This window comes from Orbicella faveolata, unplaced genomic scaffold (assembly GCF_042242905.1).
Source record: "Orbicella faveolata isolate gen_17 unplaced genomic scaffold, um_ofav_v1 contig_3, whole genome shotgun sequence".
NCBI classification, from domain to species: domain Eukaryota; kingdom Metazoa; phylum Cnidaria; class Anthozoa; order Scleractinia; family Merulinidae; genus Orbicella; species Orbicella faveolata.
In genome coordinates, this window is record NW_028301558.1 from 18,584,823 (window position 1) to 18,611,638 (window position 26,816).

Consider the following 26,816-nt stretch of genomic DNA (forward strand, 5'->3'; position numbering starts at 1 on the left):
TTTGAAAAAGATGTTTCATTTCATAAAATACTTGTCTTCGATATACCTACATTTGGCTAACGATTTTTTCGTGGTTTCTTGGCACTTTTTAAATTGTCTTATTTGAATAACAAAGTAAAAGGTGTATCACGTCCTGAGGCAACTCAGGAGTAACGTTACTTTACACAGAACATAAGTAAATATAATATCAGAAGGCAGTCAACTCACCTCAGCATTGCCCAGTATTCCATGTTCATACTGGACTGGTTTTGGCAGGGGTGGGGTGGTGATAGCCTCCCCTGTAGCTGGTGGCTGGAAGCCAGGAATACTGCGAGCAAATTCCTCATACACAGCTGTCTGGCTGGCATTCACACCACCAACCTGTCATGGATGAGTATCAACAGTTTAAAAGACGCTCGATCCAAAATGTTCTCGAGTAAAAAAAAAATGCAACTACGCGTTCATAATTTATACTTTCCAAAGACACGTTGAGCTTTACTATGGTCTGCTAAAATGTGCTTGTTGATTAGGCTTTGTGATCACAAAGTTTCGCCCAATCTGAAGCGCGAGAGATAAGAGAACTCACCTTCAACCGGATCTGTTCAGGCATGCGCTCTGCTTGGTATGTTAACACCACTGGATCACAGTACCGCCGTCCTTCACTGCGGGCATGGCGACGAACATCAAACTCCTAAAGACGCCATCAGCGATATTTAGTTACAAACTTTAGTACTGAACTTAGTAATAAAGATCCTTATTCTTGACTACCACTGCCATCTTAGATACTAAAACATTTTTGCGGTGAAACTACTGTATAAATAAAAATTTAAGTCGTTCTTCCATCTGTGAAGTGAAGTGAAGTGAAAGACTTTATTTAATGAGGGTGACCCGTGACAGTAACTTAAGTTACTGATAAACTTGGGGCCCTCAGCTTAAAATAATTAGAATGCTAAAAATATATTATTTACAATAAAATGCTAAAATACGATATTATTTACAATAAAATACTTAATTAAGTTACTATTAAAAATGGTTACAAATGATAAACTGGACTTACAATTTCAAACATACTACGAATAAAAAGAGTTAAAAAATTCCATTAGTTTTCTTCTCATAATTTTCCCTGAGAAAGGAGCGTCTCAGAGATTACAATTTAGTTGCAAAGTCCACCAATAAATACCATCTTTTAGGAATTAAATTATCCATAGCTCTAGGGTCTTCCTTATCAAACTTAAGGTTTGGAGAAGCAAATATTTTCATGTATCTTTGAAGCGGAAAATGCAATGAAAGACAAAACTGATAATACCCGTTACAAAGCACACACAATAACCCGTCACACAGAGATTTAAGTTCGTACAGTGTGATCGTCAAGGTGAGGGTAGATCTGATGTCACCAACTACAGTTCTTTTCAGAACTATCCTCACCTAGACGATCACAATATATGAACTACTGATACTCATGGGTTCAAACCATTTACTATGTTACAGACTTTGAAGCGCAACTGCTCCTATAAATCTACGACCATCTTACTGTAGTCAGACGTTTGTCCATCTCAGGTAGCGCCTTTTCCACAGCTGTTTTCTGAATGAACGCGCAAGCCAGTTCTGTGTTATCCTCACTGATAACTGATGCAGCTTGTTCAATCATATCCTTCTGCTGCGGGTTTGCACCCTGGAGAAAAACGTTGAGAACCACCGATTAGCAAGCCATAGAAAGCCTCTTTTAACACCTGGCCGGGTTTTTCGAAAGCCGGTCAATATAGGATTAAAAGTTAACCGAAGTATGAATTTTTCTGCTATAAAAATGTTTTTCGCGCTTTGTCTCGTGTAATTTGAGATTATCCAAACTCGAAAGTGAAGGACAAACAACATAAACAGAAAACCTCATCGAGGAGTTACAAAAATGAAATCAATGTAATCGCTAATTCTGGGTTAGGATAATCGAACTTTGAACGACCCAGCCCTGTTGTAAAAATCAACACCTTAATCGAGTCCAGGGAAGGTAAATAACGCAATGAAGACCTGTGGTCACATTTTAGACCACGAAACCTTGCCACTTCTCATTGTTTTTTGTTTTTTGTTTTTTTTTTAAAAATTCGTAATGTAAACATAGCTTCAGTTCGGGCTAAAACTCCGTGACGTTGTCTAGTATGGTGTAAAAATGTACTGTTTCATCGTTTATTTAAACCTTCATCCTGTTCAGGAGTTGCCTTGCGTTGCATCATTTCAAAGGCAAGGGAGGTAGGTGCATATGTGAAACGAGGCAAATATTAGACGGCTGCATGCAGGTCAGAGTTCAAGGCTTACTGTCAGCAGAAATTTAATTAAAAAAAATAGTTATTTATTTTCTCCTCACCCTGAGAGCGGCCAGGAAGTTCGATCTTAGATTGTTGTTGATGCTGATTAGAAGCGGTTCTCTGCACGTGATCAGCGCCATGCCAGCTGTCATGAAGCGTACCATGTGATGAGCAGCTGCTCTCATACGGGACTCTTCAGGATCCAGGGCAAAGTCCTACAAAAAGAAAAACCAAAACGATACGTCTTTGAACTTGATTATACTAAAAGAAAAGAGTAATCTAATGATAGATTTGCTTCAATTTGTTCTGAAAACGGTTAGCTGTAGTACACTGTTCACATTGTCATTTATACTTCTCGTTGTGCGTAAAAACTCCATTTCTCATACTGCCCTGACAAGTACGTCCCGAGATTCAAAAAGTATCCGCTGGAGACGTTGGAGTATATAAAGATCTGTAAAACGCTTAGCCATCTGATGTAAAAAATTTCCCATACTCTCTGCAGTAATTACGAACCATCATGACTTGAAATTACTTAAATTCCCCTTGGTGTAAAAAAAAAAAAAGATTCGTCCGCTGGTCGCTATACTTAGCTAGTCACGCAGAAGCGTTTTAGACTCTTGTTGTCAAAATCTCACCTTTTTCACAATCATCTCTGCTGTGGTAAGGCAAATCTTAATGGATCTCTCAACTACAGGATGAACAAGTTCTTGTACAGCTCTCTCAATAGCTGGACGCACAAACTGCTTCAGATGAGGATGTTGTTGAAACAGTGGGATCTGCAGAAAAAGATATAAAAATAATGTTCGCACCTACCTATTTGTGTACTTGAAAAAATCGTCGTCATAGTAAACACTATAGTGATAGAGTGATAGTGCGAAACCATATGAAGACATGATTGATCAGCGCAATTATATACGTGTACAGCTTAAGAAGTTGTGAAATTAAAGCCTGAAAAAAATTCGGGCTTGAACGCGATTTGAACCCATGACCTCTGCGATACCGGTGCAGTGCTCTACCAACTGAGTTATTAAGCCAACTGGGAGCCTGTTACATTGTAAGTTAGTAATATACCCGTAGATGGTGAAGATACTAGTGAATATATGAAAGTTCATATATTTGAACGGCGGAGTGTGAAACAATGTTGTGAGGTTCTTCACAGGAATTGCTGTATGATAACCAAGATCTACCAAGTGACGAAAAATTACAAGAGATAAGCGGCTGCATAAAGACTGGGGTAGGGCAAAATACGTTGCCATTTTTCTGTTACATCTGATTTTTTTTTTTTCGTTCAACAATCACAGCAGGAAAAGTGCAGGATCGCTAACGTACTTGTTTCTTCTCTCACTGTTTTATAGCCCAGTAGACATACCTGTGAATTGACTTGAATGTGAGGTGCCAATCCAGCTAGAGAAGCTACATTGATTTCTTGATACGAATACTGAGGGGGTGGAGGTGCCACGGGAGGCTGTCCTTGTTGGGAGGATGCTGTGGGGGTAGGGGTGGAGCTGCTGCTGACAGCTGCTATAGGGAAACAAACATAAAGAACTTCTTAGCATGTCAGTTCATACCATATTTAATTATAATTAGCTTCTCGCTCAAGGTTTCAACTAAATTGTACTCACTAACTAACACACAAAACGAAATGTAAGCACTTGCAAATCACGGCAAAAGCAAAAAAAAAAACAATTATGAATGATCCCTTGATATTCTGCAAGTGGCAGTGTGCCAAATAACAGAATGGAAACTTACGTTGCTTGTCTTTCTCTGGGGAAGATAACTGGTGAGGAATGTGCTTCAGTTTTTCTGGATCCTTCAACAGTTCAGATGCTTTGATTTCCTGGAAAAAAAAAACGAAAATGTTGAAACATCTCTACTAACAAATTGCAAACAAGAGAAGTTAGATTGGATTAGCTTTTACCTTCATCTCAAGTGACAGTGTATTGCACAGGACTTCAACTTCAAATTTGAGATTCAACTGCAAGAAACAATGTCAACGAAAGAAATCGAGATTAATAGTTATGTTGATAGGAAATAAAACCCTGACCAAACCAAACTGAGACGGAAACAAATAACTCAACATTTTATTGTAGGGATAACGAGAGGTAGAATAGCAAAACACAAGTGAGTAGGCTAAAAATGTCAACTTACCTTCAGGTCAGGCACTTGATGCAGCTCAACTAACACAGCCATGATAGCCATGACCCAAGGGTTGGGTGGCTTGAACACTTTACTCTTAGCTGATGATTCTATTACTTTAGCAACAAATGGAACAACATACAGCATCTCCTACAAAGGGAGTGACATACAAAGGTCTCGTAAATATAAGAGAGAGATATTCACATTTAAGAAAATTAATCAAACGCTGCCAAGATCCTTGTTCAGTGTTAAAAGCAGTTATGGCACTAAAAAGGTTGATGACAAACCTGCTGCCCTTTGAAGTAAGCTTCAATAATAAGTGACTTCAAATCAAGATCCTACAGGAAAGATAAATGACCTTTCAAGACCATACGCAAAGCTCAACATAACTTGTGCTACAATGCTATGCTTGCCAGTAGAATTACCTGCAATTACCCGTAAAGTTTCTTATAAAGTCCTAGAATAAACATCAAAAACTACAGTTTGCTTTCAAGAGAGCATGTATAACCTTCCATAATCATCAAAACAGACATCATTTCTTACCTTCATAAGGATCGGCTTGTTCCTTGCCAATGTCTGCAATCCCAGCCAGTGACCAAGATTCTTCAACAATGAGCGATCAGAGAAGTTCGCTGGAACTTTGTCAGATTGCAATAACACCTGAGACGTCACCAGAAGAAACATAAGAATTATGACACACTACCGGTACTGATATATTTACTATTTACTCAAATATTCACATCTACAAACCTTGATATTTCTGTAGGTTTCCTTCATCACTTCTCTTGCAAAGTTTGTCAGCTCTAGTGATTCCATGAACTCTAGGTATAGCTGGTGAAAGTTAGGTTCAATACTGGCCCTCTTCATGACAAGATACTGTGTCACCCACATGATGTGCTCATTTTGGATGTGACTTTTTAATTCTTCAGCCTTTGGTGAAAATGAAGAACAAAATTCAACATTGGTACAGGCAATATTTTTAGCCCAGAATTTGGTGTACGTGTCAGTTTATAGGCACTTTATTCTGGTATTTTCTTGTTAAGAATTTATATTGCTCTGGCTTGCAATACCTACCTCGCCTTTGTTCAGCACATAAAAGCTTTCGATAAGCTACTCAAGGCCTTCAACACGCTTGCAATAAAACGTGACAGACTAACTCTAAAACAATTTCTTTTTATCTTACCTTTTGCTGTAGATTCGTTGAAGAAATGTTGTTGAAGATGAAGTGTATTTTATCTTGAACAGCTTCTGGTGGTTGAACTATCTCACTGGATTCCGTCGCACCTAACAATGTGTCAATATTGTTGGCAGTAGCGATGGATGGTTCCTTGCCTCTCACAGGCGATGCTCCTACATCTGTGAAGGAATGATGAAAAAGACATTGCCTTGGTACATCCCAGAAATAACGTACTTCATAGAAACATGAAACGAATTACCATTGTCACATCATTCAAAATTAAATTCCAGTTCAACCTGGATGGAGGACCTACGTGAAAACCAGCCAGGACTGATGTGGCTTCCCCTCTAAATATTGTAATTTTTAACCATGGAATTCTGATAACAAACCCTGGGCTTTTAGGTTGGACATAACGTTGGAAGGATTGTAGCTGAACTGCTTAGGATCCCAGTTCACAGTTCCCAACGCTCGTCAGTTGGCGATGAGGTTAAAGGAAAAAATTTACAAAGAACTCATGTTATGGTCCACAGATGTAGCTGAAAACAAACAGTTCCTTTGTCTCATCGACACCCAATGTCTGGAGTTCAAAATTTAAGTGAGAAGCTTCCAAGAACTCCTACCTGTTGTCGTGGTGGTTTTGGCAGTCGACACTGCAGTACTGTTGGAGGTGACAGTAGGAACCAGAGGTAATGATGAACCCAAGGCAGGCACGGAGCTTGGACCCAATGGAATGGATGGAATAGAAGGCCCAAGTGGGACAGGTCTGCTCACTGCCGTGCTGGTGAAGGTTGAGGTACCTGATACACTTGTCAGAGTTGGCGTAGCGCGGTTCAGCAATCGTGATGTCAGAGGGTCCTGCATAAAATGAGAAAATACCGTAGCTTCTAATCCATTTTCATTTGTTGGATAATTAATTATAAATATACCCTTACTGCTGTTGATGAAAAGAGCGTTTGTTGACTTGGTCTGGTGGACTTTTATATGCTAAACACGATTTTCTGTCGTATGAAGCAACTCAGAGTATTACAACTCCCCTTGTATCACATACTTAGATCCCAGTCCTTAGTCAAAGAGCACCTTATTACTTTTATACTTAGCTATTTCTCAAAAGGTAAATTAAAGTTTCCAGCATTACCCCCAGGGTTTCATTAACGTTTTCAGCAGCAGGGCAACTGATTTTCACAGGCGGGCAAAACGTTTTGAACTGAACTTCTTTATATGAAAAACTTTCCACTCGATGGTCAAACCACGCAGGCAAAATCATCCCCACAGCTGGTTAATTTGCCCAGTGCCTGGTCCTTAATGAAACTCCTTCAGGATTACCCGTTGTTAGAGCAAAGTGGTTGGCGCAGCTGTACTGTACGACCCAAGGAAATATTTCCTTTCTTGCTGTTACTTACCTGAATATTTCTGCCACCTAGAATTGGTTCCCTGGATTGTTGACCATATTCAATGTACTCTATCAAGGATGGTGGAAACTCCATGAAATGAGGGATTGAAGCAAGATGCTGACAGTAGTGTGGATAATCTTTGAGCCTGTGAAGAAAACAGCCACCATCACATCAGCAATGAAAAGATCAGAGGAGAAAATACTATACCCTCTGACTCAATAACAAGCTAGCATACTCAAAATTGTAGTTACACTTGGAGAAAAACTCTGTTAATTCAACCTATGCAAACTAAGGACACCTACCTTGTCTTGAATCTATCCAGTGCAGCTATTCCAAACATGTACATCTTGGAGCCAAAGGGTTTTCTCAAAGCTTCTAAAACGTACCGCAGGGCAATTCCAAGAGCCATGTATCTAAAAAGATGTTAATAAACGTTTGCGGAACCAGTATGAAAAAAATGTTTTAAAAATGCATGTTTACAGTTTTTTATTTCTTGACAGAAATAAACAAGGATCTACTTTTAAGAGTTTGGTGATCGAGAAATTCTCTACTGCCATTGTTGTTGCTACTCGACTGCTACTGTTACTGCTACTGCTACTGCTACTGCTGTTGCTACTGTTGCCGCTACCGCTACCGCTGCCGCTGCCACTACCGCTGCCGCTGCTGCTGCTGCTGCTACTGCTACTGCTACTGCTACTGCTGCTGCTACTGCTGCTGCTACTGTTACTGCTACTTCTACTGCTACTGCTGTTGCTACTGTTGCCGCTACCGCTACCGCTGCCGCTGCCACTACCGCTGCCGCTGCTGCTGCTGCTGCTACTGCTACTGCTACTGCTACTGCTGCTGCTACTGCTGCTGCTACTGTTACTGCTACTTCTACTGCTACTGCTGTTGCTACTGTTGCCGCTACCGCTACCGCTGCCGCTGCCACTACCGCTGCCGCTGCTCCTGCTGCTGCTACTGCTACTGCTACTGCTACTGCTGCTGCTACTGCTGCTGCTACTGCTACTACAGTCTACAACATGTACTACTTCTCCTACTACTGCTACTGTTACGTTTATTGACATAAAGGAAGAAAACGCACTTTTACCAACCCGGTGAACCAGGCATTGGCAAAAGTACTTTAGATTCCTGAATGTTAGAACCAGCACAAGTTGTAAATCTCTGTCATTATTACTATCAATACCATTTCCTTCGTTGTCACAAATGTACTTGGCTTGGTCTAGTGAAATTCCATGCACTGTACTTGATAATAAATGGAACTAAGTTTCCATCCCACTTCTTTACAAGGTAAAATTCTCCATATTACAGACATAGTTTCAATCCCTCATACAAGCAAAAAAGCCTTAAGTTTGCAACTAAGTTCGACTTACAGTATAAGTGGTCATGTTTCACTTACGTAACAAGTCCCTGTTCAATGATACCACCAAATAGGCAAGCAGTTGTATGAAGCTCTTTGTCTGGATACTGAGGAAAGAATCTGTACTCTTCGAACAAGTTACGAAGCATGCACAGAAATATGTCCTGAAAAAACAAGTTGCATTGAAAATGGTGGATGTATGGAATAAATAAGGTAGAAAATTATCTAATAAAAAACGATTTCGAAAAACATTTAAGCAAGAAAATTAACGTCAGTAAAGTTACATGACGTTTTGAAGACTTCAGGTCATCATCGTCGGATGAATAAATTAAAAATAACGGCAACGCATATTTATAGTATTTAATATGGGAGAAAATAAATTAGCAAACAGGACATGAAAACATTCAGGTAAAGAGTTTTGCGCAAATGGAATCTGCTTGCATGTTCAGTTTCTTTTTCTTCAAAAAAAGATCTGTCAATTATATTTCGGTAACTTTAGATTTCAGTCACACTAATTTTGATGATTCAATTGCAGACAAACCGACATGTATAATGTTAGTCAAAAAAAGTCCTTGAAACGCATTAAAAACTATCACCTATCAATCCCCCCCCCCCCCCCCCCACCTCCCACTCATCCTCTCATAAAAGTATGTTAGGCATGGGAAGAAAAGGGAGAGGAAGGGGAGGGGAGGGGGGCAAGCAGAGGCAAAGATCATTAGTTGGTAAAAAGTTGAAGTGTTCTTAGCATTTGAAAAGAAATCTTGTGCAATGTACATGTATAATCCCTTGTCTTGGTGTAAAACAAAAAAATATTTTTTTCTTCAGCTGTATGCTACTGTTACTTACCCTCTCCTTTTTTACAGGTGAATCTTTGAATTTCTTCAGCATCTCCAGCACCTCATCAATACTGATAGTGGGATTTGGTGGGTGATTGTAAATCCTCTGGAAGTACGAGTTTGCCTCATCTTCCACCTCTTTTGTAAATGACTGGTCCATACCTGGCCACACTTGAGATACATCTGCTGTGGAAGCTGATAACAGGAGTTAACAAAAGTATACGTAGTGTGAAGTATAAAACTACAACACTTCAAGCTGAAGTTAACTTAATCTTAATCAGTTAACAATGAACGATTCATGCTCTCAGTATGCATGACTGAAATATGATGCATGCAGGAAGTTTGGAGAGCAAGAAAGACCCAGCAGAGTTGCTTGAGGAACAGCTGAGAGCAACTCTAGCTTCCTGTGGCAGAGTTGGTAAAGTGACATATCAAAACCAAACTGGACATCAGTCAACACTGTCTGGTGCTAGAATAAACTGATGATACTTGCCATGTGTGGAGGTGCCATAGGCCTCACGGTTAGCGTGCTCATCTCCAGATCGAGCAGTCTGGGTTTGGGCCCTGGCCAAGGACATTGTGTTGTGTTCTTGGGCAAGAAAATTTACTCTCATAGTGCCTCTCTACACCCACGTGTATAATTAGGAACTGGCAAATTTAATGCTGGGGGGTAACACCGCAATGGGCAAACATCCCATCCAGGGGGGAGTAGAAATACTCCTAGTTGCTTCATGCTACTGAAACCAGAGATAAGCACCGGCCTGATGGGCCAATTGGCTTGTTTTTCTTACTTCATCCATGTCATACTCTCTAGCTGAAAGTGTTTGTCTCGTGCTGTCTTACCTTGACGCAATTTGTCAGCTTGATTCCTAGACTGGGACAAGAGTGCTGTTTGCTGTTGCTGTTGTTGTTGCTGTTGCAATAAAGAGCCCCCAAGCTGTTTGTGAATGCCAAGACCAGCCAATAACCTAGCATTGTCCATTGCTGATCCACCAAGTGATTGTCCTAGCCCACTTGCTTGGTGAAATTGTTGCAACAAGGGGTTCTGAGAGGAGCTGAAACTTGGCGACTGCATACCAGAACTTGAGGTGGCTGGCGTGGTAAGAGGAAGCTGTCCAAGCTGAGATTGTGGCTTCTGTACTGCCTGTGACAGACCTGAGCCTATGCTACCAACAGCTCCTAGGTTGTTTGATGGTCCCAGTACAGTGCCAGTGAGAGGATGGGGTGGGAAGGAGGGTAGCTGGGTCGTAGGTGTGGCTGGTGTGGGTGGCAGTGAGGATGAGGGAATGTTGAGTCCTGTCAATGGATCAAGCTGGAAAACAAAAAAAGACTTAAGTTAAATTTCTTAAAATCAGTTATGTGACCTAACATTTTAACTTAGGACTTGAAAGGATTATTAGGTGATGTTTGCCTCCTTCTATCATGATGAACATACTCAAATGCATTCCAAAGAGCACCCAAGTAGTGCATCATCCTTGTACAACATACGAAACAGCACCACATATGAATGGTCGCATACTTGACTTTTTTCTGCGAAATTGTTAGTTAGACCTTTGTTACACAGAATAATAAACAATACTGTATGAAAAAGAAAAACAGTAGCCTCTACTTGAATGGTCACATGCAAGGGTTTCATCCATGAAGTGTAATAAATTTGATGTTTGTTAGAAAGTGACAGGACTTATTAAGGTGCATTGTAGCATAAGGGGAAGGCTTACACTGTACGTGTAATTTCACCTACCTGGCCAGACAGGCCTGATGGCAGACCTGCATCCAAGCTTCCTTGTCTCTTAAATGGAATTCCCACCACAGCAGCACTGGGGCGAGCCTTAACTAGGGGACCATGGTTTGTCAACATCTGACTGATGGTTTCTGCTAATTCTGGAGATGCTTGACTGCGAAATGAAATTGTAAATTCCATTCCGTTTGTACTGGTGCTTTTACTATTGCCCAACAATGGCCAAAAAAAATCACTCAAAAAATAAATTCTGATCGTCTTTTACAACAAATGTGCACATGTAGCAGCAGGTTTTGAGAATTTGGAAAGTGGTCCTAACTGACTAGTCCCTACTTGACCACAAACTGACCTTAGGTGCATCTGAAACAGTCGAAGAAAGAACCACATTTTTATTCAAGGCTTTAATTTTTCATTTTACTCTGGCTGACGTATTTGTATTGAGCCTACTGTTTTCATTTCATGACAAACAATACATATGCCAATCTCACTAGCTGTCAATTCTTAAAGGCAAAAATTCACAAAGCTATAAATTAAAAAAATCACCCTAGCTGGACTTTCCACTTTGATATTTTCCACCACAACCCTTATGAGTGTTCATCCTTTAAAATGATTTTGAATAAAAATATTGATTGCAGTGTGTTGAAAATGTGTTTTCAGAATGTCTAACCTCAGAAATGACTGAAGACAAGAGAGCATAGTAACAACTGTCTCCTGAGGTAACTGGACACTCTTTGGAAGTTCTTTTTCTATGGATACTCCCAGCAAATGGGGACAACGACGCCTCAAGAAGGAGATACAGGCTTGAGCGAAGTCCTCCTGAAAAACAAGATCACACATTACATTACCATGTGATTTATCAGTCAGCCATCAGTTCAGACACTACCTCCCACAGAGAGAACAGAAAATAAGTTAGTGTATCATCTTGAATATCAAGAATGATATCCTCATGATCTCTATTTTACCTGATGTTCTTTCAGTTTATCTTTTAACCACTTGTCCAGCTTCAGATATTCCCGACGTGAGGCCAAAGCAGCAAGGTCAATCACAAACACAAATGGTGAGCCACTCAGTAACATGGACAAGGCCTTGAATAATAAGACATAAAAATGTTTGAACCCGCACTCCTTACATTGTACATGTAACTTTGGTATTCAAGGAAAAGCACACAGAAAACACTGCAACAACATCCTTTACAATTAAAAACAAGCTTTGCATAAAACTCTACAGTGAGCACAAAACGTCATGATCCCTGCCTTAAGGTCTTGAGCAACATCTAAGATTCTGGACAGTCTTCCTTGGTCCATGTCTCCTTTCACATACCATTCTGCCATGGCCTGCATCACAAGTTGACGAATTGATGCTGACTGACCCTACAAAAAGTAAAAACATTACACTGTATATCAACAGTAGTGCTTTCAATATCACTAGTGGAAGGAGTCACAGACACAAATTGAAAGCTAAGCAGTAACATCTTGGCAATTTTTGGCCACCGTCTGCCTAGAATTTAAGAAAAAGTATGACACTGATAGTATCATAGAAGACAGAGTGAGGCAGGATTCTGGAAAAGATGGCTGGACAGAATGGACAGACAAACAGATGGATGGATGGGCAGCAGAGGAGGAACTTTTGTGAATGAAATGCCAGTTTTTAACATCAACATTTAACATCATCATCACAGCAATCTTAATGGTGTAAACAAATAGTGAGCGACATTTGTTTACAGTGAACAAAAAGTCATCCCCCAAAGATAGAGATTTCAGCATTTGAGAACACTTTACATATGGCTGTCATTACCTTACCCTACTTTGTAAAAAAAAAAATTAAAAAAAAAAAAAACATTCTTGAGTCGTTTAACTTGTTACATACCTGTCCATGCCACACATAATGTAAAACACTGCCAGAGTTGGGATGGTTGGCCAAGAACACAGGGATGAGTTGTGACACAAGCTCATTCCGTAATGAATGCCACAGAGGCTGTGCAGAAAGAATAAAACAGAAATAAGTCTATTTACGACTGATGTAATCCAAGGGAAGTTATCAATGCAGAAATGGCTATATCACAAGAGATGGTTTATAACAAGTGATCTACAAAATCTGTTTTATTACTTACATTGATCTGCAGTAAAGCAAGGAGCAGCACATCAGGGCAGTGCTTAAGAGGAAAACTGAACAAGGATTTCACTGTCTCATAATGACCAGCTTCTGCTAACCTTAAAAGGGTTTCTGAGAGGTTGAGAGATTTCCTGCAAGATTTATAATGCTGTTACAAACATTAAATTAAAAAATAATAATAATGATAATAAATGTTCATACATCCAGTACATGTACAAGTATGGGGATTTCAGATATTGTATTTTTAGCATGAAATATGTACTGGGTTACTGTACTATGTACTAGGTGTTTCAGCCTGTAGAACAGGCGTAATTTTTTTTTTGCGTATTTTAGGCGAACAGAGGAGAAAGGGAGGCAAGCGCGAAACGTAAGTCGCACGTGAGGGGAAGAATACAAAAAAAATAACATCTGTACACATACCATTGTTCAAGCTGTTCTGGCATTACATCACGTGATCCTCAAATGTTTTTCAAATACAACATGACAATCGCATCATAAAAATAACCTCTGAGGTCAAATTCACTGAATGGAAGTCGGCTTTACAACAAAAATTCTGCCTTTTGTAACAACATACCACCTAACGTTGCCTAACTTCAAAAACATCTTGCTGAGCAAATGGCATTTAATTCAAAACCAACCATTGCTTAGAGAAATATTCAAAGAACCTCCTCTTATCCCATATAAAAAAGGAAAATCTTTAAGAGATACTCGTGAGAGCAAAACTATAACGAGAGGTCACTATAACTAGAGGTCACTCTTCACGCCACAAGCTTATGAGTCATGTCTGGCCTGTCAACACTTTACTTCACAACAAGAAATCAGATAATTTCTTGGCTGCGCGTTGAAAATAATACAGTGCAGTGAATGACAATCAAAAAGACAAGAAAACAAGCCAGTTTTATGAAGGTGAATCAAATTTCAACCGTGTTAAATTAGTGCCCACTTAGTTCTTTTCTCAGGAGTTCTGTAATAGCTGGATAAGACTCAAACAAATATATTTGAATGAAGCGAAAAAACTAAACAAACAAACCGTAGAGGTCCCCATAAATCAATTATGCAGAAATCCATGTTCAAATAAATTCTCACACTAAAGCGAAAGATTGAGTTTTTACCGACAACTTTTGTAGTCATTTTATCAGCTGTGGCCTTACCCATCATTCCAGAAGTTGAATTCAACTTCCAAGTAATACTGCACATTACTATTTTTGCTTTCTTAAGTGCAGGAAGCTGCTTTAAATCCACAATCTGTTATCAAAACTCACTTGAAAGCGCACCGATTGTCATGCTTTCACAGTGGTTGAAGGAAAAATTCTTCACCAGAAAGGTTTGAGGACTCTGTACACCTTGACATTCCAGTCTGAGGCCACCTAAACATTGATTTGTGTTTTTCCTTTCCATTCTAAGTCCCAAAGAAGTAATTTCTCCGTTTTAGGGATGAAAACAAGACCTTGGAAGTTTGTAGATTTGGCCCACAAAGCAACAGGATTACCACTGTTTTTGTAACGCAGTGATTGGCTGGTCATTTAGGATGTATCTGGGGGCGGAACAGCTTGAACAATGGTATGCGTACAGGTGTTATTTTTTCTCACTCTTCCACTCGCACGCGACTCGCACTCGCCTCCCTTTCACCTCTGTTTGTCTAAAATGCGCAAAAAAAATTACGTCTGTTCTGCAGGCTAAGGTGTTTCCAACATCTTCCATTCCTCTTTCCTGTATTTTCATTTTCATAAAATGCTTTTCCTGAAGCAAAAACAATTAGTTATAAGTGAACTGTTTTCAGCCTACTTTCTTTGTACTTAGACTTTGTGCTCCACAGACAACTCACTGGGGAACTTTAAAAGACTTATGAGCTTATAAGTTACTGAACAGTAGTTACCACGTGGCAATTTCTCTGTTATCATCTTCTGGTGCTGTTTTCAGCAAGTCTATCACTACTGTGTGACAAGGGTAGTCAGCAAAACAGAACAAATCTGGACTGGACAAGATTTGTTGGATCCAGGAAAGCTGAAATGGGGAAAATGAAAGATGTTCAAATTAGCTTTGAAAGAAGATAATTACAGCACTCCTGATGTCCTATGGATGGTAAGTATTGACCTAAATTCAATACCACTTAAAATCAGACAGGACTCTAAGTCAGTGCAATTCACAATATAAAAACCCCTTGGGTTCATAGCTCAGTCAGTAGAGAATAGGTTGGAATCCCACCAAGGTCAAAAGGATGGTTTCTTTGCTGTGTGTGGTCACCCATTTCCTTTCTGAGAGCCAATGCTTAGATGGAATTCAGTTATTTTTGCCAACCTTACATTACTATAGGGTTCCTATAAGTTACTATAGGGTTGTGCATGCCGTATGTGCTTTGCTTGCCGTGTACTGCTTGCTTGCTGGCTTCATTGTTTGGTTTCCCCTCTCTCTCTCCCACTTTTTTCCACACACAGTTTCACCAGTGTTGTGTTGACAGGTGCCTGGTGGACTGTGTCTGGACTGCCATGGGGACCTCCTTATTGCAGAGGAGATTGCTGCCCTTCCTCTCTGTTACTGGCACCTAACCTTCGATATTTCAATTGGCTTAAAGTTTAAGTAGTCATACATACTGCATGTTGCAAGACAAATAAAGCACTGTCCATGTATACTTGAAACTCAAAAATGTTGTCACAAGGTTTGTCCCCACATGGCATTGCAACTGGACATGAAGTTGAATTTGCATCCTACCCCATTCTCGCTGCACATGTGTCAACTGTTTCACAGCTACTCTAAGTGCAAACTTCTATGTATACCAAAATAGCCTCAGTTTACCTGGCCTTCAGTGTTAGTCCACGTCCTGTAGAGAACATCCACTGGAAAAATCTCCATCAATCCCCTGTGACAGGCTGTAAATAGCAACTGAAGCCCTTCACGAGTTGCAACATGAAACTCAGGGTAGTCCAACTCCTGAATCACTTGACGCCAACTTAATAAAGGAATCTTGAGGATGAAAAAATAATATAACTATATTTGAAAGATGGCAAGTTACATGTACCTTCTTTACATGTAGATAACATCCAAAAAGAGGGGGCAGAGCCTTGGCTCCTAAATCCACCCATGAATAACATAATCAATTGTCTGCATTTCCAGCACTTACCAATTCCTTCAAAGCCTGGACAAAAACTTCCACATTCCATGTAACTGGCCCTGGAGTTAGCTCACTGAGTCCCAGTTTGTCCAAAGAAACTGAACTAGTTCCATAATTCTATAAAAACAATCTCACCATCAACACTTGCATGCATGTTTTCAACCCTTTTCTTCTAGGGAAATGCTGTAGGGTTCAGATCAGCTATTTTTGTCTTCATTTTCAAGATGCACAGAAATTGGTGAACCTAAAAACTACACACACTACAACCGACAAACTACCTGTCTTGAGGATTACTGGCGGCTGTCTCAACACAAGTAAGAGCTTACCTGTATGGTAACATGTTCACCAAGGCCAAACACAGTTTTAACCATCATACCTAAAACAAACAAGCAACAGAATTTTATTTTTCAGAATATCAGTAAGGATAGTTTTACTGACACTCAATAAAAAACTATTTCAGGTTAAATAACCAGTAAACATGTCCTCTCTTGGAGGAAAAGGTACATTTTGTTCTCTCAAGATTGTTGATCAAAGCTAAATGAAAATGAGAAGACTCAACCTTAGAATTATTTCTATTCATTATTTATACTAATAAATGCGGTTAAGGTTATTCCCCAGTATTGCATTGCGCATCCCTACTGCGCATAATTTCACGCGTGATTAGCGCGCGCACGCATAAAAGTGGTGGCTTTTTCTTTACAGCTGGACCTCGCCATAGAGGTAAATCATCATTTTCTCGCAAACGAGTATGGTGACCTATCATTTTTTTCTGTTGTTTTAAACTGAGAAATAAATTCATCTGTGTAAAATAAATATGGACCAATTCTCAGTGTAGAACAAAAAGCAATCGTTGGAAACGTGAATTTAGCAAGCAATCATGGCTACAATCATGGTGCTATTATAAGGATTTATATGGATATAAACAAGGTGCTGTTGCCCCTAAACGAACATGGGGACCGTTCATTGTTATTTCAAAATTTAAGTTCCTGTAATATAAACAATCAACAGGCAAAGTTTCACAAAAATCTCAGTGCAGGTTCTATTACAGTGGAATGATCTTAAGTCTTGTATTCTCAAGTATATATCATGTGAAAGCTCCCCCAAAGCAAGAACATAAAGGACAAATGAGATCAATCTTGAACCCTTTGATTGTCACTAGGGTTAAATCTTAAACTTCTCAAAAGATTCTCAATTACATTGTTTACTACTATAAAGGTGACAAAAATATATTAGAGAACTGTGTTGATCTACCATTAAATTCTCACACCTAGCTTCAAGGGAAATGTGTTGAAATCAGTAAAGAGAATTTTTACCAAGAACTCGAGCCACTGCAGCCGGGGTGATGTCCTGAACACCAAACTGAGCTAGGGTACTTCGACACTCTTCAAAACTGAAGTGAAGAAATAAATGTCAATTGTAAAAAATTTAAACGACAGTTAAACTTCTCTGGCTAGATACTGTACATTGACTAATAATGTCACAATTTATTACACAATAATACACAAAAAAACACCTAAAAATTACAGTGCAAACACTTGGACTGCTCTACTTAAGACAAACTTAACCAACCAAAGCATTTAAAAATGGAAGAAAAGAGTGGTGACCTTATCTGTAGACAAACCAATAAGAAAAGTAAAAAAAGCCCTAAAAGAATGCCAACAAATGAATGTGTAATCCTACCTTGAGCAACTAGAATACCCTATTTCTTGCATAAGATCAGCCAAATCATCTTCCATCTGATAATAAAACAAATAATGATTTTAATTAATGTCAAGAGAAAATATTTCTTTCTCCAGCTACATTTTAGCAAATTCTCTACTGGTTTGAACACCATTTTTGAGCTACAGTATGCAGAACTAAGAAATAGGTGATAATTACTCAAATTATACCTAAAAAACTGTTAGCAAATAGCTACCATTGTGCAGCAAAATGTACATGTATGTCAACAAAACTGTTGTATGTATCTTGGGTTTTGATAGCGATCTTTCCTCACAACAGGTGTTCTATGATCTCCATGTTAGAATGATTTTGAAACAAACAATTCTGACAATTGCAGGCGTGATAGGATATGAAGTATAATTTGATAACATCTATGCCATTTTTAGTCACTGTACCAAATACTGTAATATAAAAGGCGGGTGTACAATACTGAACTAGATAATTAAAATAATTTATTCCTCTTTTAAAAAATGTCTAACTTACAGATGTTTTTAAGGTTATGGCACATACAGGAAAACAAATGTCTGTAAATTTGCAAATTTCAAATGCATTGTTGGCACAGCCTACTTGACCAGTATCCCTTCAAACTCCACAGCATAAATAAGCTTTGAATGCACAGATTTTAAATCATGTGTCATCATTTACAGGTATCTGTTCTTTCATCAAGCAAACTTCACAATCCAAAATGTACACCATGTTAATAATTGTGTATGTACTGTAACAGAGATTGCTCTTAAATAACAAATCTTTAAAATCTAACAATTACAAGATCTATACCACCTTACCACTATTTTTGAAGGAGTCGAAGGCTCTGGAATTAAGCTGAAAAATATGACAGAGGTCTATATGTTTCTATATTTCAGTAGTAAATATTTATTACAGCTTCTTATATAGCACTACCTGCAACAATAATGGAAAGTGAAATGTACTTTGTCTGAGAAATTAAAGCCAAGTCATTTTCTTATTTGATATTTGTTATCAATAATATTATAAATTATTTATAATAATTATTCATATTCTACAGCTTTTATAACATTTTTTTGTGACTGATGAATGTTTACATTATACATTCAAGTGTTCAGCTTGACATTAAATCAAGTAGGCCACAGTATCCACAGAAGGCATTGTTATTACGGTACCAAAGGTACATGTATGTAAGTGGAAGATGGTCATAAATGAGCGACTTTGTCCAAAGCAGACATTCTGAGTTTCTTTATAGCTCAGCTGTTAATCTTTAATTAACACCCATTTTGACTTTCCCCTTTCAGTTTCATAACACCTCTGGTAGAAATAATTTTTTTGATACTGTAACATTCTCAAACTCATAAATATTTCATCAAGAATAAACAAAGGAGACCACAATCGAGAAGGTGTTCCAATGGATATCTAATCTTAGTTAGTAAGAATTTTATGATTTATTTCTCCATTTTCTCCTTAGTTTTAGTTTTGACTGGGACGTTAAGATAAATGTGTATCAAACACTCAAGACAGTGTTTGACCACACTACAAAACCCCTTGAAGTTTGTCAAAAATACCCTGTTATGCGTGATACTCTCTTTTCAGTATTTGGAATGTGGTCAAACACAGTATTTCTTGCTTGATATAATACTTCCTGCAATATTAATGTCTAGCCTCATCAGGTTTTATTGTAAGAGTGCAAAGGATAATTATACTTCATTTCTAATGCTAAGTCAAACTACAAGTGACTTCGAGGGGAATCAACTGTCAACTGTCGACTGTCTTTTGAAAGATACTCTTCAGTTACATCAATCTTACTTTTCTGGTGAAATATCCTGGGTTTCTGGATAAAGCAGTGGTGCAAGAACAACAGGCACACGTTCTTTGGGAAAATCTGTAAAGAGGAAAAATTAAAAAATCAACACCCAGAGTCACCCAGGTTTAGCTACAAACCGTATCTGACAATCTATGATACGGTTTGAATGTATTTTTGGTTTAAAATTTTTTGCCCCACTTTAATTTCACCTTTTTGTATGTCAATGATATTCACTTTCATAATCTACAGTATTAGACATGGGAAGATTACACTGGTTGGGAAAAAAAACATGTCACATATCACCAGATGCAGGACATTTCTAGGCTTCTGTGGCATGAAAGAACCGGGAGCATCCCACCACAAAAAGGTTCCCCTGTGGTAAGCAGTTTGCCAAGACCCATTTATACTCCTGTTTGAAGATATGTGTTGCACATGCATGCACAAAAAGTAATTTACGATACAAACCTTTTCTCAGTGTTTCCATGAAGGCTGACACTTGGTCATCTCCTACTCCAACCTGATCCCTTGCGCCATGGATCACGTGCGACAGAAGACGATGCAACACTTCTATGGCGACGTCAGTGAGGCCTCCTTCCTGAACACCACCAACATCTGACAAAAAAAGAAATGAGATTAGTGAAACTGAAGGCACTAAGTTTAGGTGATGCAATTCTTTTATTTAAAAGAAAACTTTTTCACTGGCTTTTTCTTCATCTTTAATTTGATAGCCCTAAATTTTACAGCTTATCTTTATCTATAAATATATTTCATAAATAATTTACTACAAATTTATTCAAAACATTCAGTCTCTTACAACTGCTGTTTAAGAATGTTGTCTCAATTTTACACAGTCAAAGCAATTCATTATTTTCATTTTTTTACTTAAAACCTGCCACTTTAAATGCACTTGACTTACCAGCATCTATGTATGACCTCAGAAGATCAGGCAACTTGTGCTTCACAAACTGGCCAGCTACAATTGAATTTAACAGGAATGGATGTCAACAACCAATAATGTGTTCACAAATTCATACATGTAAAAAAAACATGCACAGTCACCATAAAAATTTAACGTTAAGTACTCAGAAATCTTCAAATAACAGTGGGCCACATTAACTCCATACCATGGTTTTTTAACTCTTCATTTGAGGAACTCAAAAGACTCAGCCCAAAGATCACCTGCAGAGTAGACAATAAATTAAAGCAAGCATGAGCAAGGCAATCTTTAGAAAGTACAGTTAGCAACCAACTAATAAATTATCTTCAAACACCACATTTTATTTATATAGAGGGAATAATTAGTTTGGTGCAGTATCCCCTTAATTCTCAAGACAAGGTGGAGATTCTCCTGGCTAAATTGATGATTACTTCTTCTGGTAAAAAAATATATATATTCCTACCTGACGGAAATAAATAACCTTTACTGAGAGGTTTCAAATTTATAATCAAAAGATCCATAGCAGCTGGTGCTAATGCAAAATTGTCAATCAAAACAATGACTGCAAGCATTTAAATGGTTGCCAGAGACTCACTTTAATTTTATAACTTGAAAGGTTTACAACATATTGAATACTATGCAACAGCTGCACATTAAAATGCATGTTCAAACCTTGACACAACCTTTCAGCACACCTTTGCACTTCGGAAAATAGATTTCAAATCTTATTACTCATTTCTGAACTTTACTCGCCAAAATGGAATGCTATGCTGCACAAACATTTTTCAATCTATCTAACCATCACAAAGTCATCACAAAAAACCATAATAGATCATAGAAATTTGTCTTTTTGTGATTTACAAAGAAACTATTGTCTCAGGTCTGTTTTACTAAATTTTATTTCAAATACATGAAGTTGAACATGCAGTTTCCACTTAACCCTGTACAAAACTTATTTTCCAGAATTCACCAAAAATTTACTTTCCAGATCAGGCAAGTATTTTGGTCTATGACAAAATTTAAACTACAGTGGCAAGTGGGTGCTGTTGAACAATAATTGAATACATGATCATGTACTGTATAAATTAATGTTTATTTATTTTATTCCTGACGTGGTTTACACGTTTAATATAAAGCAATAGATACATGTACACATGTATGCAATGTAAGAATCACTGAATACTTTCACCAAAATATCTAGTAAGTTACTCCTGTTTGTAGAGTTTTCATTAAGGGTTGGGCACCAGGCACCTAGCAAATTTACTGGCTGTGAGGACAATTTTGCCAACCTGGTTTGACCATCTAAAGGAAATTTGCTATTATACAGATGTTCAGTTCAAACAGTTTTGCCCGCCTGTGAAAACCAGTTGCAAATTTTCACACCATCACTTTGTTTGGATCAAACTGAAATGTCCACGTTATCCAGTTGTGCAAATAATCTAATGAAACAGTTATTCCATCTGCCCTAGATCAATAGGATATGAATTATAGCAAACTCAGTACATAGGACCTAATTTATTTATTTACGGTGTATCACCTTGTATCCAACACAAGCTACACGTATTATTTTAGAATTGCAAAATTGTTCTGAGGAATATTAATCGTTAAATACAACATAGATCTATAAACAGAGGATAAAAGATTCAGATTAAATAATTTTCTCAGATTGTATTATTTAGTTTATGTATGACTGTTCAATAATTAAGCACCCGATCTGAATTTTAACTTAAGGAAAATCCTTTCATATCATCAATCCTACCTCTTGCACTTTGTTTAGCTTCAAAACTCTGCTGATATTCGGAAGCAATTGAGCAGAAGGTCTCAAGGTGCGCTGCTTGTGCTCCGGTGTTTCAATGGCATAACACAGAATGGAGGAAAAGTTGGGTTTTGAAACAAGCATCTGGCATTCTTGAATCAGGAACTGGCACTAAAGGAAGAACAGGAAGTCATTCAGACAGTATTCCAGACAATGAATTTTTCATTAGGTCTTTTACTATTGTATTTATTATTTCTTTCATCAATCCTGTCAAAGCACTGAATAGAAGAAGTTATTCATCCTAACAAAAATGGAATCATTTATCTGAAGTAGATAAAATGATTACCAACTGAATGATAACATAGGGATTCATTGTCTACATGTTGTATACATTTAGTATTGATTGAAGCTATTAAACTGAAGTACTGATTTTAGAACTGATAGTCACAGTTTACATATTTACATAAATTCATGCAAAAGACTCCGGACATCTGTCTTGTGAATTATATCTTATAATACATGTAACAGTGTTAACAGTAAAAATAGATTTAGTAAAAATCTGTGTATCTGAGAGAAAAATTTCCTCATCTTAAGGTTGGAACGTTAACCTTCAGCAATTTCAATTTGATTTGCTAAGGATACTACAATTAACTACAACTGTTTGCTCAAAAGCTACCCTCTTTTCCAAATAAATATCATTTTATTCATACAAGTATTATTATGTATACCTCCACATAATTTAACTAGAGATCTGCACTAAATTAATATTATTTTGGTCATGATAATTAAGTTGCCAAAGGGAAAAGATTCTAATAATAATATCAGCATACAGATAGATCAGAGAAGATAAGTAATGTGAAAACCCAAGAGTTTTTGCAGACCTGTATTGACTTTCCAGTCAATTATATAAGCTCCGTACGGAAGTTACCCAGTTACACCATCAGATTACTTTTTATAGCAGTGAACAGTACAACACAGGGGTTTAATAACATTTTCAGCAGGAAGGCAGTTGGTTTTCACAGGCAGGCAAAATGATTTGACCTGATTTCTTTAGAAAAAGAACTTTCCTCTTGATAGTCAATCCAAGGACGGGGGGGAGGGGGGCAAAATTATCCTCATAGATGGTCAATGTGCCCAGTGGTTTGCCCTTGAATTCATCCCTGCCTGTTTGAGAGAGGGGCCAGGCTCCTATGGAAAATCTAATGCACATCAGAGTCTATTGTGCCCAACAGGGCAACTGCGGGCACATGAAGTATAAATGATATCGAGTCTGTAACATGTATGAATCAGGGATCATGTGTGCTAAAGGCATCTGCAGTCGAGTGTCAACTGATATCCTCTATCGATATCCTCGATCGACCCTTAAATCGATACTCAATCGACAACTCCATCGACACTCGGTTGGCACTCCATCGACATCTTCGTTTACAGTTAGTCAAGTGTCAACTAATTTTCAATCAATTTATATGAGGCAGTCGACACTCGGCCGACTATCAACCAACTGTTGATCAAGTGTCAATAGAGTGTCGACCCAGTATCAATCGGGATGTGTATCGAGCATTGATTGAGATGTCGAGCGAGGGTATCAATCAAGAGTATCGATCAACACTCGACCACTAATGCTTTAGTACACAAGATCCCAAATTAGCCCTTTACAAAACCACGTAGTGAAAAGAAGAAGCAATTATTGTCAAAAGGACACTAAGTACAAAACTGTGAAAACCAAGCTGAAAAATGGCACCAGGTTGTTTAAAACAAATAAAGGAATGTAGAAGCCAGTGATAGTAATGCACCTATCAATGGTTTGCCCCAGGATGGGGGGGTTGGGCATCCCAGGGGAAATCTGACATTTTCAGGTTTTCAAATGTAAATTTCCAGACTCTTGGGTCTCAAATTCCCACCCCTGGGGACCACAGACCTTGCATAGTATGTTCAATAAAATGATAGGCACTTACACCAAGTTTATTGCAGCACTCCTCCAGCTGAGGGAAAAATACCTTATGTTACAGAACTTTACAGACAGAGCACTGATGGGCATGAAAAAAAAACATTTTTGCTTAAAAAAGCAACACAATACTCCTTACCTATAGTTCAGCCATCCTTGGACATGGGAAACTCGTTCAAATGAATCCTGGGTATTTTCCAAGATGGCACACCACTTATCACCCATTCCCAGATCCTCTCAACTTTTCAAGATGGCGGTCAAGTCAAATTTCCCACCCTGGGGACCGTTGTGGATGTCGAAATCCCAACCCACTTGCACTTTACAAAGTCTAATTCCCCCCCCCCTCCCTCCGATCCCGAGACAAACCATTGATAGGTGCATAAGGTCCTAGAGATGAGATGTATACATGGCACAAAGGTGACTGACCATAAATTATTAGTTCAAAAATGCAAAAAAGAAAACAACACGAAAATGTTTCTAACCTTAAGAATGAGTATATAAAGTTGCCCAACTACCTAACCACTTGACCTTAATAATAATCACCTGCAGAAAGTCCTTGCCATTATTTTTGCCATCACCAGCAAAGTCAATGAATGAAAATAAACAACGAAATAAGTGGCGCTCTGCTTCATAACCATGCTTTTCAATCAGCTGCAAAATTAATCAAGGATTAAAAAAATTGGTTTCTTTACAATATTGAAAATGCTCCAGTAATATAGTCACTGTCTGCTGGATAGACATATTTTCAAAATAACTGCTGTACTATATGTGTATCTCTGCTACCTAGGAAGGTTTTTAATACATAATAATTATTAAACTTTCAATTTAAAAAATTGGTGATCTTAAACCATATACTAACTTCATCTTTACTTGAAAAGTGAAACAAAATCCACCCTGTAATGTTCAGCCTTTTTTCTGGCTGCTTTGCTACAGATCTAAAAAATTACTTTTGTGTCCTAAATAACTCCTGACTTATCAACAAATAAGCTTACATGTACAGTATCCAACCATCAGTTATGCATAACAAGCTTGTTACATTATATATGTCACTTGCACGATTAAGACGAGAGGCCTTTTCAATTGAAACTTACCTCGTGTATTTCCTTCAAAGTCGCTTTATAATTTTTCTTTGTTAAATCGCTAACTGCAAAGCTAATTTGCCCAAGAGCTAGAGACAAAGAGTCCACGCAAGTACTCATTTTGCAGAACACCAAATCACACCCTTACGAATTAAATCTTTTTGTTGCAGCTTTACAACAATAACACTGTCATCTTTTTTGGTCATTGCAGAAAGAAAAAGTTAACGTCATTATGACAGCATCTATTGCGCTACCGCCAAAAGAATTGACACAATTTTACAGGATAGGGTTGACAATACAGAAAACGGAATATGGCCGACAAGCACGATGTGATCCCACAATGCACTACGATTTCCTGTTATGTCAATGCATGTTGACCAGCGGTAAGTCATGTGATTATGCGCACTAGTAAGAGGGAGGAGAGATCGGGAGGAGATCGTTTCCGCCATTGGAATTTGTCTTCTGAATTTTTAGCTGAATTTGTCTTCGTTTTGGACAGAACAATGGCTGCAACTTTACGTCCTTACCTTAACGCCGTACGATCAACGCTCACAGCATCGATGTGCTTGGAAAACTTCGATTCCCAAGTGGTGGAAAGGCACAACAAACCTGAAGTAGAGGTCCGTAGCAGCAAGGAGTTGCTTTTAACACCAGTGACCATCAGCCGAAATGAGAAAGAAAGAGTGCTCATCGAAGGCTCAATCAACTCGCTGAGAATAAGCATTGCAGTGAAGCAAGCTGACGAGATTGAAAAGATCTTGTGCAAGAAGTTTATGCGTTTTATGATGATGCGGGCCGAGAACTTCTTCATCCTTCGAAGGAAGCCCGTTGAAGGCTACGACATTAGCTTCCTCATCACCAATTTCCACACGGAGCAAATGTTTAAGCACAAGCTCGTCGACTTTGTGATTCAGTTCATGGAAGAAATAGACAAAGAGATCAGTGAAATGAAGTTGGCTGTTAATGCAAGGGCGCGTATCTGTGCCGAAGAGTTCCTAAAGAATTTCTAGATTTAAAAACTTGTACTGCATCCATGAAGGTTGAACAAGTTGAAACTTTATACAGAGTTCTTAATATTTAGTTTTGTAATCTTCATGTATACAGCGTAATCTTGTAAAGTTATGGATTGTCTCAAACTTTCAGTCGCCTTGGACTCATTACAAGAAAATTAAAGTTGATCTGATTGTTTAGTTGCTATATTGTTGTTGTCAATGTTGTTGTTTTTATTGACTGTCTAGAAATAAATTTGACCTAGAGTTTGTTCCTTTCGATTCTAAGTGTATATTGCACAGGGCCCTCATTAAGTGTTGGCCACCAGCAAAATAAACTGTCTACTTTGATTTCTGAGCTGCCTACTATTTGTGAAATATACGTGTGCGAGTTGTAAACTGTAAATTTTAGGGAAAACACAGGTTTTTTGGAATGGGACTAAATCTTGACTGTCTCCATCTCAGGACAGTCAAGGCTTTAG

At 38.2% G+C, this 26,816-nt stretch overlaps 2 protein-coding genes across 3 annotated transcripts in view; one reads left to right on the forward strand and one right to left on the reverse strand.

The window, feature by feature from the left end:
• The window catches only part of LOC110057404 (CCR4-NOT transcription complex subunit 1-like), a 34,895-nt gene extending 9,191 nt beyond the window's left edge, over window positions 1–25,704 (reverse strand). The window contains exons 1-39 of one of the 2 annotated variants that reach the window (XM_089298330.1): window positions 25,358–25,704; window positions 24,810–24,917; window positions 22,325–22,492; window positions 20,753–20,807; window positions 20,545–20,601; window positions 20,094–20,240; window positions 19,631–19,706; window positions 18,640–18,676; window positions 17,816–17,871; window positions 17,449–17,525; window positions 16,462–16,511; window positions 16,145–16,252; window positions 15,820–15,987; window positions 14,903–15,030; window positions 13,025–13,157; window positions 12,781–12,888; window positions 12,168–12,284; window positions 11,877–11,999; window positions 11,582–11,730; window positions 10,918–11,071; window positions 10,020–10,488; window positions 9,187–9,371; window positions 8,380–8,504; window positions 7,283–7,393; window positions 6,990–7,125; window positions 6,210–6,444; window positions 5,596–5,768; window positions 5,163–5,342; window positions 4,956–5,072; window positions 4,700–4,750; window positions 4,425–4,562; window positions 4,195–4,251; window positions 4,026–4,113; window positions 3,646–3,794; window positions 2,912–3,052; window positions 2,336–2,491; window positions 1,511–1,651; window positions 566–670; window positions 208–360 (exon numbers count right to left, since the gene is read on the reverse strand). In XM_089298330.1, coding sequence (XP_089154456.1) covers window positions 208–360; window positions 566–670; window positions 1,511–1,651; window positions 2,336–2,491; window positions 2,912–3,052; window positions 3,646–3,794; window positions 4,026–4,113; window positions 4,195–4,251; window positions 4,425–4,562; window positions 4,700–4,750; window positions 4,956–5,072; window positions 5,163–5,342; window positions 5,596–5,768; window positions 6,210–6,444; window positions 6,990–7,125; window positions 7,283–7,393; window positions 8,380–8,504; window positions 9,187–9,371; window positions 10,020–10,488; window positions 10,918–11,071; window positions 11,582–11,730; window positions 11,877–11,999; window positions 12,168–12,284; window positions 12,781–12,888; window positions 13,025–13,157; window positions 14,903–15,030; window positions 15,820–15,987; window positions 16,145–16,252; window positions 16,462–16,511; window positions 17,449–17,525; window positions 17,816–17,871; window positions 18,640–18,676; window positions 19,631–19,706; window positions 20,094–20,240; window positions 20,545–20,601; window positions 20,753–20,807; window positions 22,325–22,492; window positions 24,810–24,917; window positions 25,358–25,465 — 5,037 coding nt within the window. In that variant the 5' untranslated portion in view covers window positions 25,466–25,704. Of the gene's footprint in view, window positions 1–207; window positions 361–565; window positions 671–1,510; window positions 1,652–2,335; window positions 2,492–2,911; window positions 3,053–3,645; window positions 3,798–4,025; window positions 4,114–4,194; window positions 4,252–4,424; window positions 4,563–4,699; window positions 4,751–4,955; window positions 5,073–5,162; window positions 5,343–5,595; window positions 5,769–6,209; window positions 6,445–6,989; window positions 7,126–7,282; window positions 7,394–8,379; window positions 8,505–9,186; window positions 9,372–10,019; window positions 10,489–10,917; window positions 11,072–11,581; window positions 11,731–11,876; window positions 12,000–12,167; window positions 12,285–12,780; window positions 12,889–13,024; window positions 13,158–14,902; window positions 15,031–15,819; window positions 15,988–16,144; window positions 16,253–16,461; window positions 16,512–17,448; window positions 17,526–17,815; window positions 17,872–18,639; window positions 18,677–19,630; window positions 19,707–20,093; window positions 20,241–20,544; window positions 20,602–20,752; window positions 20,808–22,324; window positions 22,493–24,809; window positions 24,918–25,357 lie in introns of both variants that reach the window. The other variant, XM_089298329.1, reaches the window with a different exon arrangement.
• A 24-nt stretch (window positions 25,705–25,728) lies between these two features.
• On the forward strand, window positions 25,729–26,609 carry LOC110057459 (actin-related protein 2/3 complex subunit 4). Its single transcript, XM_020764044.2, has one exon. It carries the CDS (start codon window positions 25,744–25,746, stop codon window positions 26,353–26,355), a length of 612 nt encoding a protein of 203 aa, XP_020619703.2. The 5' UTR covers window positions 25,729–25,743; the 3' UTR covers window positions 26,356–26,609.
• Window positions 26,610–26,816: the final 207 nt, after the last annotated feature.